General features: G+C 35.6%; 1 protein-coding gene across 1 annotated transcript; it reads left to right on the top strand.

The window, feature by feature from the left end:
* Positions 1–8,138: 8,138 nt before the first annotated feature.
* LOC144956291 (uncharacterized) lies at positions 8,139–17,139 on the top strand. Its single transcript, XM_078886771.1, has 3 exons — positions 8,139–8,479; positions 12,550–12,693; positions 15,172–17,139. Exons 1-3 carry the CDS (start codon positions 8,266–8,268, stop codon positions 15,429–15,431), a joined length of 618 nt encoding a protein of 205 aa, XP_078742897.1. The 5' UTR covers positions 8,139–8,265; the 3' UTR covers positions 15,432–17,139.
* Positions 17,140–17,557: the final 418 nt, after the last annotated feature.

The raw sequence follows: 17,557 nt of genomic DNA, 5'->3' as shown, positions 1-17,557 counted from the left end.
TTGAACATGGTGAGTGTTAGGAATCCCTTATAAATCGCTTTGAGGACGTGTAGTGGATATTGTGCTATATGAATGCTCAAAATATACCTTTTCAAGTTTGGGGCCCACTGATGTAATGTAAGCCATCTGAATAGAACCGTGCCTACGAAATTTGGGAGGAGGGGAAAGGAGGCATGGTTGTGTGTACTCCCAAAGCATGCCAGGCGGATTACACGGCTATGTGGTCTTGTGGTCTATTTGACACTCGCTTTCGGATCGGAAGGTCTTGCTGGGTTCAAGGCCTCGCTCGGCGCATAGTTGAGACATTGGAAGGGGCTCTTTACTTACATTCTCTCACCGTACTCAGGTGTAAAATGAGTACCTAACCGTTAACAGCGCTGTCTCAGTCCGAAAAAAATTGTAACACCACCTTTCAGGCGTCATGTCCCGTCCTACATGTTAAATGTAGCTGTTGGCCTGGAACCCCTTGTAAAGCGCTTTGAGTACGTTTAGTGGATATTGCACTATATCAAATCTCATTCTTAAGCTCATTACACGACTAGTTCAAATGATGAAATTGGGTCAATATCTCTTTTTCACACCCTTCTTCTTCTTCTTCTTCTTCTTTCAGCTTATCCCGCATTTTGCAGGGTTGCCATAATGAATGCCACATCTCCATGCATCTCGGTTCATAGAATCATCCTCCTCCAGGCCCAGTTCTTTCATATCGTCCTTTACCTTATCCCACCGTCTAGTCTTTAGGCGTCCATTTTTCCTCTTTCCCGCTAATTAATTGTAAGTCCAATACTTTCCTTCCCACGTACTCACTCTCTCTCGTCTCTTTACATTCCGAACCATTTCAATCTATCTTCTCTCATCTTTATTTATACATTCTTCACTTCAGTCAACCTTCGGATTCGTTCATTTCTCATTTTATCTTTTCTTGTCCAACCAAGTGACCATCTCAATTTCCTCATTTCTGCCCCCTAAACTCCTTTATCTTGTTTCTTTGTGCTGTCTCTAGTCTATATAAGATTGCTGGTCTTACATCTGTTGTAAATATTTCCCCCTTCAGCTTTGCGGAAATTCGTTTATCACACATAACTCCAGTTACCCTCCTCCAATTATTCTAGCCTGCCTGTATCCTCTTCTTAACCTCCCATCTCATTGCCCCCATCTCCTTGTACAGTTGTTCCTAAGAATAAGAATTTGAATTAGTTTGTCTCTGGCACATCCTCTTCTCCTACCTTTATTTTGGTGGTCCTGCTGTTTTTGTTGTCCGATACACAAATACTCTGTCTTCAATCTGCTTACGCTTAACGCTCTCCTTACCAACCATTTTCAGGATTTTCCCCATAACTTCACACCCAACTAACACAAAATATATTTTTTTATCACTCAAACACAACAGCAGTAAGTTCTTGCGATAGATGCATAATTTCTTTAGCAAAACATGCTCTACAACACACACTGTTCATTTTCTTTAAATTTTATGATGAACAAACGAAATTTGAATAAGAAAAATGTTGGTGATATCGTAACGAATGTGACGATTTTCCTATAGTTGGTAAGAAGAGGGTTAAAGCACTCAATATAAAATTGTTACAGATAAGAAGTTTGTTTTTAAGGGTTTTACGGCGTTTGCAACACATTAAGGTCATATCGACGAGAGTAAAAAGGAAGAAAATGGATAGTTAATAAATGGTCTAGAATCACAATTAAAGCATCCAAGGAAAGGCAAGACAAAGGGGAAAGGGAAATTGCTTCAAATGGAGAACAGATGTAGATTCCAACAGCAGCCTCCTTTCCAACACCCGTCTTCAACCCTTCAGTTCCTTTTCCACTTACTTAAGCTTTTGCATCATTCAAAAGTACTACATCATCCGCATGCATCATGTTCCATGTTGCCTCTCGCGGAATGAGTTCTGTTAGAGCATCCATTACTATTGTAAACAGAAGAGGGCCCATCCCTGGTGTAATTCAACTCTTACATTAAATGGATCTATTGAGCTAACAGCTGTCCCTACCACCGTTTTCTTTCCTTTGTACATCTCTTTTTCACACGCATTACTGCGATATGTTAAAATGTTGCAAGTTCTGTACGATGCTTCTGCTCTCTCTCTCTCTCTCTCTCTCTCTCTCTCTCTCTCTCTCTCTCTCTCTCTCTCTCTCTCTCTCTTTCGTTGAATTTTTGTTTTATAATTTATGTTTTTCGACTTTTTATAAGATTTATTAATTAAAGGGAAACTACTGTGTAAAATAAATGTTCGTGATTATTACAAGAGTTATGTCCCTGTTTCCTCAACAAGACAAAGTGACATGAACAAATAATAATAATAATAATAATAATAATAATAATAATAATAATAATAATAATAATAATAATAATAATAATAATAATAATAATAATAATAATAATAATAATATTATATTTTTGTTATGTATCTTTCCTTGATTTGTCTAAAAAAAAAAGTAAATATTATGACGATAAGATAAGATACAATTGCGTATCCCATTGCCTCAAGGTAGCATTATTAGCTGTCCCGTAAACACGGATTCTATAACTAACATTATCACTCAGGACCAAAGCGAACAAAGCTGTGTCTATGCCCTGCTCAGGACTCATGGAACCTGAGTTTATCCGTGGCCATCGTAAAGTTATGGCCTGATACCGTGGCCTTCGTAAAGTTATGGCCTGATACCGTGGCCTTCGTAAAGTTATGGCCTGATACTGACCAAAAAAAATGACGTCAAAATGCCAGTCTTTTGCCACAAAAGAAAACAAATCGTGAGTTGTATTCAATAGTTCAACCAATGAAATAACTTGTTTCCATGAGCTCTACTAACGACAACTCACTAGGCGATGCAAAAACCAAATAATGAAGTCAAACTGCCAGTCCTTTTGGATATCAGTATCAGGCTATAACATAACGATGGCTACGGTTTACCCCAGTTTCTATAACATGAATTAAAAGCAATTGCTTTATTTCCTTTTGATAGGACGCTAGTCTATCACCAAGTATTTTCTGCCATGTCTAACAGACCAAGCAAACCAATCATTGATTTGCCGACAGGGAGGGTGTTGAGAAAAATAACAAACAAACAAACAAACTCGACTTCACCCGGGATCGATCTCGGTCCCTTTGCATGTGAAACAAAAGCTCTACCAACTGAGCTAACGGGACCCCTGCCCCCAACCAAGATTGCAGGGAGAACACAATTCCAATTATGTGATGTTTATTAAGAAACTATTTTATTCATTTTAAAAAGTGATGCACGAGTTCCATATTTTTAAGCCCTCGCTCTCCTTACCGATCATGTTCAGTATTCTCCCAAAATGGCAGGCTTTCCCAGCAGAAAAGTTGATATTTCAAAACTGAAACAAGACACACTAGAAAACAACATTATGTTTTTATTGAATAAACAAAGATAATTCTTCAAAGTTTGTGATGTACAAAATAAATCTGAATAAGAAATATATATATATGTGTGCATGACATAATCATTCGGAGGAGAAAATTTTGGATTTGCATTTTCTGAAAGAATATGCCCACCAGAGCATTTATTCAATCTTTATTTGAAGTAAATCAGGCGATTTTTCATGAAATTATGGTCAGATGTATCAGAAAGGTATCCAGCAACTTTTATCTAAATTTCATTTTTTTTTTCAACTTGACTAGCTGTAAAATATATTTAGAAGTTAAATTAAGTTCTGACATTTCCCGAAGATGTACAAAAAGGGTTGATTTAATCATTTAGGAGAAGAACTCATTTTGGATAAAAATTGACCTAACTAAACTTGGCAATATCTCAGTTCAAACATTTTCACCATCCGACTGATTATGTCATTCACTGGAACATAATATTGTGTCATAACAAATTAATGTGACAATTTTGCTGTAGATGGTAAGGAAAGGGTTAATAGGATTCACTCTTCATCATTTAGTTCACGCCATCATAATATAACATAACACGTACGTAACAGGAGTGGAGAGAAGCGTCAGAGGGAAACAATAGGAAACAAAAACTCCCCCGAAGATAGAGAAAAGTGAGTGGAGCAGGCACCTATGTTGATAATAACAAGAAATGAAGTGAGTAGGAAAGTGCCAAAAGACAATAGAGAATAAAAACTTTGTGGCGGCGATGGGGGTTCGAACCCGCGACCTTACTGGTACGACAACTCCTTCTGGTAGGGGAGATCGTGACTCTACCGTATGAGCTATCCACGACCCCAAAAAAGGTCGCGTCAAATCGTAGTCTAACGAGAGCCTTCTCTCTCCGAAAATAGAGAAACAGATCTATGAGACGGATTTGAATCTGGGAACATTGTTATAATATGCGGCTATGTGGTCTTGTGGTATGACACTCGCTTTCAGATAGGAAGGTCCTGGGTTCGAGCATCGCTCGGCGCATACTATACTTGAGTCCTTGGAAAAGGCTCTTTACTCACATTTTCTCACCGTACTTAGTTGTATATAATGTCTCTGTCGGTAAATACTGTGATATAGCCTAACATGCGTCATGTCTCGTTCTACACGTTACGTATTGTTGTTGGTCAGGGACCCTTTGTAAAGCGCTATGAGCACGTTTAGTGGATATTGCGTTATATAAATGCCCTAGTTTTTTTTAGGGCAACTTTCGATAAACAAGAAGATATAGTTAGACACACACACACACACACACACACACACACACACACACACACAGAGAGAGAGAGAGAGAGAGAGTGAGAGAGAGAGGGTGGAGCATATCGGATGAATCGCTGACAGTCAATATTGCCCCAGAACAACTGAAAGGGATTGTTAGCCTACCGGGCTGAATATATATATATATATATATATATATATATATATATATATATATATATATATATATATATATATATATATAATTCCTTTTATTCATCCCATAAGGGAAATTTGTCTCTAGGGTCTATTCCAATGGATGACTGGAATAACCCAGGCGTCAGCCGCAATGCAGCGCCGCAAATTGAGCTACGGCGAGATGACTTCCTCAAGGCCACACAGCGCAGCTGTGGTTGATCGAACTCGGTACCTTTCGAGTACGAAGCAAAGACCGTGCCGTTGAACCACGCTGTCGCCGATAATTGCACCCAAATGAGAGAGAGAGAGAGAGAGAGAGAGAGAGAGAGAGAGAGAGAGAGAGAGAGAGAGAGAGAGAGAGAGAGAGAGAGAGAGAGAGGAGAGAAGAGAGAGAGAGATAGAGAAGAGAGAGAGAGAGGAGAGAGAGAGAGAGAGAGAGAGAGAGAGAGAGAGAGAGAGAGAGAGAGAGAGAGAGAGAGAGAGAGAACTAAAGGAAAATTACACCAAAGTTTATTTTTAAAATTTGAGCGTTCAATAAAACAAAGCACTTTAGTATTGTATAAACCGTCCTTGTGAGACAAGTCTCACCCGATGCTTCATGCACACTCCAAACATAATCCGTGTTGGTGTGAAATTGGTGTAAATTAATATTGATTTGTTTACAATGTTTTTATTTATGATGTCCCTCACTTCCGTGTGTGTGTATGGTCAAAGGGGAGTAACAATGTAAAAAAATGAAACGGGTCTCAATACCTTAGTTACGTCCCTGCCTTTTATTTCCCCTAAGATGTCGCGATACGACACGATCAAATTTTATGCACCTTGTGCACGATTGGTAACATACTTTTATCAAATTGAACCGAAAGCATATGATTGAGAGTGGTTAAATTACAGCGTATTTCGGGAGAGCAATTCTCTATCATATAATGATAAGAACAAGCAAGACATGAAATATAACAGAAGCAAGAGCACAAGCAATCGTCAGAACAGCAACACCAGCAGTTAGTATCTCTGAACAAAAGCAGTAAGCGGCAACAAAAGTGAGAACTTGTACAAGAGAAATGTGACCCTTTGTCTCGAAACGGTATTATATCGGGATGAATTGGACCCCGAAAAGTGACTTTAGAATTAAATTGATAGTAAATACCAATTTTTGAGCTTTTGCATTGTGAAAAATTGTCTTTATTCTCTTGAATAACAAATAGAAACAAACCCCAAGTTTCATGTTTTTGTCAATAAGTTCCATTTTTTGCACCCGAGTCATCCCGACATAATACCGTTTAGAGACGATGGGTCACAAATAGTCTAGAATAATTAAACTTGTTTTTATATGTTGGCTTCCTTTTCTACCCTATGCTGATGAATTATGATTGCAACCGGAGACCGACGAACACAAGCTAAGGGGTTTCAAATCTGTTTCCGTTCAAGAGAGATATATACTTTCCAATACGCTTCACCAGTCGTCACGTCACTTCCCTCGTAATGACGCATGGTAACTTAGTAACTGGCTCTAAACTAACGGAACAATGGCGAATTCCCTTATGAAATATTTCTCCGACGAGCATAAAAGCGTATCCAGAGGGGAAAAAAAACCCAAACCCATTATAAATCTGATCATGTTTTTACTTTTACACACTCTGTCACAAGACATACGAAAAGTTCTAGCCAGCATGAAGAATAAAAGGTACCGATTTTCTTTGTTTAGAACCACGATGGCCACCGTTGCTGGGCGATGTGACATCAGACTATTGAATCAAATTTCCAAGAGAACGGCGAGCAATATTTGAGCTCTCCTCTCAAAAGGGATTAGGCTGTGTTGGGCGGATTTGTGTGCCATTATGATTTTTAAAATAATAGGATTCAATAGTCGTAACGTCACTTCCTTCCTATTGACGCATCGTAACTTAGCAACACTGGCTCTAAACTATCGGAACAATGGCGGACGCCGGTATGAAATATTTCTCAGGCGAGCATAAAAGCGTATCCAGAGGGAAAATACCATAAATCTGATCATGTTTTGACTTTTACACATTCTGGTCACAAGACAAATGAAAAGTTCTAGCCAGCTTGAATAATAAAAAGTAATGATTTTCTTTGTTTAGAACCAGGATGGCCGCCGTTGCCGGGCGGCGTGACATCAGACTACTGAATCCAATTGAGGTCACTCAGCTCTTTGTTTTGTTTTCAGACAGCCTGGTAGAGACCGGTTCTCACTATAGTATATCACACTATAAATGTTGAAGGTTTAAACACATAAAAAATTGTGTTGGTATGTTTAACTTGGCTGAAGGATGTCGTGAGTATTTTACTTAAACACATAGCAGCAATAATCAAAATTGGATAATGTTTATAAGTTTTATTGATGAGAATGGATAGGCTATAGTCGACGTGTACATATGCAAATAAGTGCATGTTCAGCTATAGTCACGGAGCTCTTACATACTGTCTGTTCACCTCGGCTATAGTCAATGTTTCTCAGAGTGACCAAAAAGACAAATAAATGAATAAATAAATAAAAAAAAAAAAAAAAAAAGATCATTTCACATTGTAGCCATAATTTCAACATTAAGATCCATTTCAATTACCAATATTGGCCGTTAATTTCCTTCTTTTGATAAATAAAATTTATTTCAAGGTGAGAAACTACGTTATCCTATCTGTCTTGAACCTAATATTTACTGTCTGCGGTAATGTAAGTGGCGGACACATTTATTTGGAATGTCTTCCCTTTAAAAAACAACATTTGATTCACCCAGACATAATACATACTGTTTTGACTTTAAACGTCACATTTACTTTCTTTTGTTTTTAATTTAACAAATAATTAAATTGAAGATCACCAAGTTTCCACACACATTATAATGGCAACGATTTTTAGGCAACAACTTTACACACGGCAATGACTTACGCCTACACGTTTCTATTTTTAACTCCAGTGTGCGTAATGTCAGCTGGAAATGTCAGTTTTGTTATTGGATAACGTTTACCAGATTTAACATTTATCTAAAAAGTTCTAAAACAACTGCGACGATATAAGCATATTACAGACTCAAAATAATCGATCGCCAGTTTATAAAATTGGGGTGAAAATAAAATAATGATAAAAAGTAAACAGAAATTCCCAAAAAGGACATCAAATGGTGGTTGACTCTTATTATTATTCAATTTCCAACAAAAAATAATTCAAAATGATACAGTTATTCTCCATTAGCTCGAATAAAATCAAATGTGGATATTAATTTTAATACCATTGTCATTCCAAGTAGAATGCTTTTTATTTAGCCCAAAAGGAGAGAAAAATATGTAAATAATATTAAAAATAGTTTTGCGATATTTAGAGTTTACAACTGGTATAATGATCCCCCAGTGACGTAGTTTTATTTATTTTTATTTCTCCTGCACCGTCCTGTTTTCTTTTTGCTTTTCAGATACATTACAACAACATAAGTATAGTGGTGTGAAAATGGCGACATCTGCCTGTTTAATTCTTGGTTTTGTAACCTCTATATTAAGTCTTGTTTTAATTGGTGTTTCAATCGCCAGTTCTCAATGGCTCAAAATTCGATCTCCATTCTTCAAGAACGATGTAGGTCTGATGAGGCACTGTGACGTACAGACCTCCTCATACTGTGGTGATATGGAACAACTACACGACTTGATTAGCTCAAGTTATATAGGTAAGAGTAGACCTATTTCTAGTAAGAGCAAAATAATTAAATATCACAGATGGTTTGAAGTTCCCCTTTTTTATTAAATGACTTTTTAAGGGGCATGTCATTGAAATTAGAAGAGTCGAGAGTAAGGTGTTAGTGTAGAGGTAGATAGTACAGTACAAGTACAGTGTGGTAAGTGGGAAAGTGTGTCAAATTTACGTTTCAAATTCCAGTCAGAACACCCTCTGACTCTGAACCCCAGTAGTTTTAAATTACAACTTACTTGTATAAATGTTCAATTTACGGAAAATTGTCGAAATAATATATAAAAGATGGATGACTTTTTCTTATTGATACATTGTAATTATATTATATCATGTTATATCTCTCTAGTCTTATTTTTAAGGCTCTCATTATCCCCAGACACCTGTCTGGGGATAATGAAAATTGGGAGACCTTCCATAAGCTACTACATCCCAAGTATTCTTGTTCCAGATGGGGATTTGGAGGGGGGAAACTTTCTTTTTTAAAGTCTCCCCCCTCCCAAACCCCCTACTAGAAGTTCTGGTGTAGGGGGTTTGGGAGGGGGGGAGACTTTAAAAAAAAAAAAGTTTCCTTCCTCCCAAACCCCCTACTAGAACAAGAATACTTGGGATGTAGTAGCTTATGGAAGGTCTCCCTGAAAATTCGTTATCCCCAGACACATATTTGAAACTCCGCTCTTTTAAACAATTATCCACAGTCCAGAATATGGAATGTTTCCGAATGCACATAGAAATAAGGATAGTTAATAAAATATCTATTAAAACATAAAATTAACCAACATTAAATCAGTTGTTACTACATATACCTACACAATATGTGTCGACTACGAAGTGGGTGTCATGGCCGAATGGTTTAGTCGTCTGCCGTGGAAGTTTTACCAGACTCGACGTTGTGGGTTCGAATCCTGGTTCCGCCACTTTAAAAAAAAAAAAAAATTCCGTCTTCTTTTTAGAGAACGTTCCAAGGGTAAAATGTCTCATCCATCCTATCCCCAGACAGGTGTCTGGGGATAACGAATTTTCATTATTCCCAGACAGATATCTGGGGATAATCACAGCGTATTTTTTAATTAATTAAACCCTGGGAACCCGAGCTAACCCTAATAGAAAAAAAAAAACCCAAAAGATAGGACTGCTCTGCACTACCTTTCAATACTTCAACGAGATTGGTGGCGGAGAACCATAACAATGATGGTCATATTAGGATATTTTATTTAAAACTTCCACCAATCAATTAAGGTTTGTTCTGGTCTACAGCTTTTAAAATGCTACTAAGAATGGACAATTTGAATAAATAAAAGTCTTACAAAAGACCCACCCAGACAAATGAACATTAAAGTGCTATTTAGATCATATTGCAATCTCAGAAAGAGTTATTTTAGTAAAGTTGAATAGAGGATTATTATAGATGTCCATCATTGTGAGGTTTGAATGAAACTAACAAGTTGTAAATAAAACAAGTTCGAACCAACCAAATGCCTTTTATGGTTATTTATGATGGACATCCTTTCCTCGAGTCCATTCGATATTTCCAAGTACAAGAAATAAACATAAAATAAGTTTGACACATGCCCAGGAATCCTTCATGAATGAATTCATTTTGAAACCTGTGTGTAAAATATTACACTGAATCCTTCTCATAATATATTATTGTCTTTTTTCTGAATCACGAATATCAGTTTTATTTCATTTGTTTTTCCGGCTTGCTTTGTCTGGAACTATCAATTTCATACAGTTGAAGTTTGTTGTCATGCACATCGCAAACGCAGATTGTGTCATATTCGTGGTAAATTGCGAAAGATGTCCATCATAATGTCCTTATAGGAATATGTATGAAGTGTATGTACAGAATGTGCAATCAATATCCCTCTTTTTAATCCCACTCCACATCCTTCAGTTGTCCATCAAAAACTTTTAATTACTTTTCCACTTTAAGTTAAAGACTACAGCAAGATCTGTTGATGTTGATTTTGATTTTTAGTTGTCTAAATTCCTTTTCACACATTATTAACTTGTTGGATATTTCATCTGTCCTCATTTTTCCTTCCAGTTAAAATAACTTTAACTCCCTTTATTTTATTTTATCTCTACCATAAGCCTTTAACGACATCATTGTCATTCCCCCTTAAAGACTGGGGGGGGGGGGAGGAATTATTTATCATGTATGTAATATCTTTATTTTTCTTTATTCTTTAGATGTTCATCATTGTGAGGTTTGAATGAAATTAACAAGTTGTAAATAAAACAAGTTCGAACCAACCAAATGCCTTATGATTATTTATTGAAAGGAAACCCGTTTAACGTTAATATTATTCAAATATATGCCCCAACATCAGACAGTGATGAAAACACAATTCACACATTCTATCAAGATTTAGAGCAGGCATTAAAACAAATGTGAATCCAATGAAATTCGGTTGATAATTGGTGATTTCAATGCAAAGGTTGGTAACGAGAGAGTTGAAAATATCTTTGACCCCCATGGGCTAGGTACCAAAAAGGAAAGAGGGGAAAGACTTGTCAACTGGTACAGATGGAAAACCTTACCATTGTCAATACAGGGTTAAAAGACCATGATTAAAAGAAGTGGACATTGATATGGCCAGATAAAAATTAGATAGACTTTATTCTGGTCCAACATCGATTCAGAAATATCGTACGGAACACAACGACTATTCCAAGCGCAAATTGTAATAGTGACCACTGACCTGCCAAGGCCATGCTAAAAATAAAACTGAAAGAAATAAAGAAAAAGAAAGTGGAACCAAAACTGCAATTAGATCTCTTGAGAATTAAGGATCAAATAAAAAATGATTCCAAAGAATGCGTGAGAGATAAAAAGTGAAAACTTGACCTCAGATATAAACATAGATGAGTACTGGAACCAAATATCGAACTGCATCACAGAATCTGCAAGTAAATCTATTCCATCTTTGAAAAAGCACGAACCAAAACAAAAATGGATGAATGACATGATCTTAAAATTAATGGGTGAATTAAGAAAACTAGAACGCAACAGCATTGAATATAAAGAAACTAATAAGAGTATAAAACTTGAGTGTAAGAGAGCAAAGGAAGATTATATTGAACATGAATGTCACAGAATTGAAAGACTAAAACAATCTAACACCAAACAATTCAACCAGTCAATACAAGATCTAAGTGAAAAACGACCAGTCATGACAAAAAATTTAGTTAAAGACTCAAACGGTATACTTATTGACAATAATGAAATTTTGGAACATTGGGCAGTATACATAAAAAATCTTTGTTCGGATGCTTGGATAAAGAAACCTCTACTGTGAGCATGAGTCCCCATATTATGCCTGAAGAAGTAGAAGCAATAGCAATAACATGATAGATAGAAGGAAAAGATCATTTTATACAATTTTAAGCTGGCAATTTGTAGCGATATGTCCGGTCTGAGTAAAGGCAGGTTTGGGAATAGAAAGAAATTTTCTCCCCGCTGGCTGATCATCCGGATTGATGCCTTTTTTTTTCACATTTTAAGTGCTGCTGTTAGGCAACAGTCAATCTACAGAAAGTATTTGGCAGTATTGATACATTGAGACATTGTTTTCTGAAGCCCTGTTTAAAACTTTATAGAAACAAGAAACAAATTTATCTTCTTGGTACTTATGGATCTGTAGGTCATCATAAATCAATTGTTTTAAAATGTTCAAATAATGTTTGGAAAAATAATTTTTTGTCGAAAAATAACAAAATGTTTGCAATCCTTTGGTTTAAGTCTTTCCCAAAAACTTTCCATCATTTCTAAAATGCCTCTAGCTAAATGATCACTCCAGGGTGGTAAAAGAGATTGGAAATAACAACTTTTGTTTTTGTAGAGCACTTAACCAATCAAGCTCTTACCCATCTTTAGGACTTATTTTATGATGATTTCCCATTTTAGCCCTATAAATATGGTCCCCCGCGTCAAATTGAATTTTATACGTCCAAATTCACCATGGTAATACAGTCTTGTTTTGGGACAATTGGCATATTATATGGTATTATTATTACTCATTCTTTGTTTGTTTTTACTTTCAGCTTGGTTCAAGTCAGTCCAGTCTCTTTACCTGCTACACTGCATTGGATCGCTCATCTCGACAACCCTGTACATTTTGTACACATTCAGGTTCTTTGAATCCAAGGGAAGCTTTAAGATTGTCACTGCATTCAACTTTATCACATGTAAGTCGAGGCTCAAGGGTAACTAACTACCTATCAGATAAAAGTTCATTTACTTCTCTTTTTCTTCTTTAATAGCTTCACAGAAATGTTAAACATGATATATTCTATTTAACCTGATTTCAAGTCTTTTGCAAGTTGCATGTTTTTCTTTCTTTTACAAAAAATATAGTCTTTTGAAAGGAAAAAATGCCAGGTTAGGATTTATGAAGCTGGGTTTCAGTCAATTTAAAATTTATATATTATGAGGTATTTTGAAACATTTGTCTTTAAAATTGGTACATCATTTGAGCTCTTTTGTTATATCATCATTCCAAAGATCATCAAATTTTCAGAACATTTCAGTCCCTTTTTAGCATGTGAATTCAGAAGGTTGATTACATAGAGATAGGTCACTATCTTTTTGACTGGAATGTTCTGGGTTTGAATCCTATTGAACATGTGATTTTTTTCTCAAAGTTTCAAAGTTTTTGCCCTATTCAGGCTTATCTCACATGCAACATGAAGTGGAGATGATGCCATTTCAATCACTTAACATATTTTGACAACCAATTATTAAACTATAATGTTTAACATTGAAGTTGTAGTTTTGTCCTTTAGAGCCATAGTAAGGCTCATAAGCCACGGTTTATCCTTTGTTTCTGTTGTGTTAAATGAGACAGAAACAATCGCTTACTACCTTTTAGATTGAATGAAAACTGATTACAAGGTACTCTCCCATATGTAACGCAATATCGTCTAAACAAGCTCAAAGAGCTTTACAAGGGATCCCTAACTAACAGAAACACTTGGCATGTAGGACGAGACATTTTGCCTGTTATGCACAGGCCTGTAAATCTTCCGTCAATTGTCGGATTTCCGACAGTGCGATTTTGCTCGATGTATTCTGTTAAGTGCTGACATTTAGAAACAAAAATAAAATAAATAATAAAAATAAAATTCGTTATGACAATAAACAGAACCAACAGAAAATAAAATAGAAGAATTTTATTTCGTGTCTCAGTGTCTCGAAAGAAATCAGTTTTTATTCTATTCCGAACATCCACCGACTTTAAAAAAAAGAAAAGAAAATTTTTATTTGTTGGGTCGAAGACAAAACAAAATACATGGTCAGCTAGGTATATTATCATTCCACCTATACTCCGCAAGACGTGGATGTGTTCACTGCCTACTGCCTACTGTGGCACAGATGAGAGAGAGGAGTGACAGTGTCTTGCCTTGTGGCTAGTCATTGGACACATTTGTAGTCAGTAATCTACAAGCATGCACAGCGTGTGTCAGACCAGGCCGTTTCTCTCTATTTTGGTACAGACACACATGCATTTCTCAGGTTGAGAATTTTTCTCCCCTCGTTTTCTTTGTTTCAGTTTGAATGACATCTGGAAAAAAATAATGCGAAATAGATATTTTTTTTTCAAAAGGTAATTGACTGCTCTCATGGGAAGATTTCTTTCCTCACGACTGTGATTGCTTAAATTTGTCTCCTTTTTCTCTTTCACGCACAACTGCACCACCTCCTCCTCTTCTTCTGCTCTTCTTCTTTTTCTTCTTCTACATCTTCTTCTTCTTCTTCTTCTTCTTCTTCTTCTTCTTCTTCTTCTTCTTCTTCTTCTTCTTCTTCTTCTTCTTCTTCTTCTTCTTCTTCTTCTTCTTCTTCTTCTTCTTCTTCTTCTTCTTTTATAAGAATTAATCCAAATAAATGAAAGAAATAAAACACAAACAGGAGCGAAGATACATCAGTGTCTCGTGTCAAGCACTAGATCGAGAGCATCCTTCAAAACAGTATTGTTCTCTTCCTTCCATTTTTCAACTAACTCAGACCTAGGACCAGAAATGTGTGTACTCTCTCAAATAATTGGTAATTTATTAATTTTTTTTTCATACTATAAAATATGGACCTGCTTGTTATATTATAAATGAGTTAGGGAAACTGACATTATTTGACTAACTAGTCAATTGACGTCTCATATCTGTGTTGTTTTCGCGTGTTAAATAAATAAAAAATCAATAATATCCATTTATTCATCCTATAGGGGAACTTTTTCCCTGGGGTCTATTCGAAGGGAAGACTGGAACAACCCAGGCGTCAGCTGCAGTGCAGCACCGTAAATTGAGCTAGGGTGAGGTGACTTGCTCAAGGTACCTTTCGGGTACGAAGCAAAGACCGTATCGCTGAGCCACGCTGAAAGTTCCGACAGTTTATTTCACCAACCATTTACAGGCCTGTATGCAGATTTACATATTTTTTTTTCAACAGAGTCAATGTTGTCTATGGCCAGATACTCATGTTACACAAAGTATGGTGAGAGAATGTGAATAAAGATCCTTTTCCAGGGACTCAACTATACACCGCTCAGAGCAGTACTCAAACCCAGGACCTTCTGATCCAAAGGCGAGGGTTTTACCACTAGACCACATTTCCGCAGCCAAAAACATGTTTATCTGTAACTTCATTTGTTGTTTTTTTTGTGTTTCTTTTAGTGGCATGTGGGATTTACTCTGTTACTGTGTTTGGAACATCTTACAAGAAATTTTTCCACATGGAAGATGTCTCAGCGGATGTGGCCTGGTTCGGATGTGGTTTTTACACAGCCATTGCTGGATGCTGCATGACGTTCATGGTGATGCTGTTCAGCGCAATGGAAGCTAGCCATGCAGCTGCTATCATCCAGAATATGAGAAGTCGCATCACTGTATGGACTAGTCCGTACACTCTCTTCGTGGAGCAGGAAACTGCCTAGATATCTTCTTTGGCAGACAGAGACACTGGTTGTACAATAATGCAGTTTTGGAGTCAAAAGTTTCTCAAATTTGTAATTTTTTAGATTTACAGATTCGGCTCTTTTAATATCAAGACACGAGGAAACTTGTTGATTTTCATTCAGAAATTGATTCGAGACCTGCTCCAACTGCATAAAATGTATACAAAAATATTTCAGACCAACAATTCATTTTGTCCATACGCTATGGATGGGAATAATTCATTTTGTGCTTGATACAGATTTTTGTTTTCCTCAAATTTGGATATTTTAGAAAAAAGGAGGAGGAGGGGGGGGGGGGATATAAAGATTTGTTATGTCATTTCTTAGTTGTCTCTTTGGATCAATAAATGTATAAGATCCTCTTTAAAGAAAAAAACTAAACGGCCATTATGCCATTTAAGAAATTTAGGCTCAAAATTTTTTTATTTTTTTTTAATGGTTGTCTTGAAAATTGATAGCCACCTTAAAGCATTCTGTCTTTCTTTTCTTATTTTTTTTTTTTTTTTTTCAGGTAGCTTGTTAAACCTTCAGCATTTAAAAAAACATTTTTGTACACTATTATTGCTGTTATCAAAAATATTATTGTATGAGAATGAGTGGTAGCTTGCAAATTGCTTATAGTTATAGAAGCTTTAAAATCAAATGTCATTGACAATTTCCTAGGAGTTTTTGCAGCGATTTATTAATTGTTTAGAATTCTACGTATTCATCGATTTGAGCTCTGAATTAAGATGTCTTCAAAATGAAGTCTTTTTGATGAAACTATTCGACATAATGTTTGGGGGTTTTTTTTCTTCTCTTCATATGATGTATTGGACAAAATGTTGAGACTTCTCTTTGTAAAGTTGGATGGTGTTGTTTGTAATGGAATTTGTTTCGTTATGGTCAAAGTTGACACGAGAATTGACATCTAAAATTGTTTGGATCTTATAATTTATAAATTATGTCTAATGAAATGTCGTCTTATTTTATATTTTTCACTGTATTTTTATTATTATTATATATATTTAACCTTCTGCTTGTCTCAAATTTTAAGACAATCCAAATTTTTTCTTCTTTTATTTTTGTCATCGAAAAGGGTGCGAATTTGACATGAATTTGAATATAAATTTCTCTCCGAGTCTTCCAAGTACCATTGTTTTGGAATGATATTTATTTATGAATTGTTTACTCCATATAGAATTTGTCAGAAGAAGAAAAATTGAAACAATAACAACAATGAGAAATGCGATGATCATGTGAAGTATTCGGTATCTGTTTTTATTCACTGCAATGCTAAATCCACTTATATAATTTTTTTTTTTTTTCAAGTTTCGGCATCTACGATAATGTACAATAATAAAATATATTTTTGCTCAGGTTGGCTAAAAAGTTTCAACTTCATTTATTAAAAGATGAACGTAAATTACCCTCAACTTGTTTAAAATTCTTAAACCTCAGAATTAAAAAAAAAAAAAAACAAACTTTTACTTCAAATTATCATATTTTTTTTTTTTTGTCTGTGGTTTAAAAAATTTTTTTTTCAAGATTTTGCTCTTCCTGTTGATTGAATTGGGAATTTTTTATTTTTTTTCAATTTGTATTCAACAGCATTAATGTTATATAATACATGTATATGATGTATTCACAGAAATATTCCGTTTTATTAATACCAAGCAGGGCATTTTGCAAACGGCCAAAAAGAAAATGAAAGGAAAACTCCCAAAAATAAACAGCCATTATTTAGAAAAACGGGTTGCATCTTCAGCTTGTTTTTGCATTTACAGTCGAAGATGATAATTGGAACTCTGCCTAATCGGAATAGCTGCTTAATTGGAATGAACTGTATGCGACAGAATATTTTCTTTATAATTTCTACAGTTGATTGAAACGCATGCCAGTTAATTCAAACGAGTTCAGAGCTTTATCCGAAAAAAGTTTGCCCTTTTTTCCTAATCAGACTTTAACAAAAATGTCTTTCCTAGATGCAATGGTAATGCTGTTTTTTTAGGTTGGCAATTGATTTCTCTACTAAGTCATAACTGTGAACAATTAATAAGGAGAGCACAGTTAATGACGTAAATAGTATTTTACTTTTGAAGGGCATGCCCTCTTGGATAAGATTG

This window comes from Berghia stephanieae, chromosome 11, assembly GCF_034508935.2.
Source record: "Berghia stephanieae isolate SIO BIC M18660-M18661 chromosome 11, UCSD_Bste_1.3, whole genome shotgun sequence".
Lineage (NCBI taxonomy): Eukaryota > Metazoa > Mollusca > Gastropoda > Nudibranchia > Aeolidiidae > Berghia > Berghia stephanieae.
This window is presented reverse-complemented; position numbering and strand designations above follow the sequence as displayed.

Coding starts and splice junctions, on each gene's coding strand:
- LOC144956291 (XM_078886771.1), top strand. CDS start 8,266: ATGGCGACATCTGCCTGTTTAATTCTTGGTTTTGTAACCTCTATATTA. Junction 8,480..12,549: donor GATTAGCTCAAGTTATATAG/GTAAGAGTAGAC, acceptor TTTTACTTTCAG/CTTGGTTCAAGTCAGTCCAG. Junction 12,694..15,171: donor TGCATTCAACTTTATCACAT/GTAAGTCGAGGC, acceptor TGTTTCTTTTAG/TGGCATGTGGGATTTACTCT.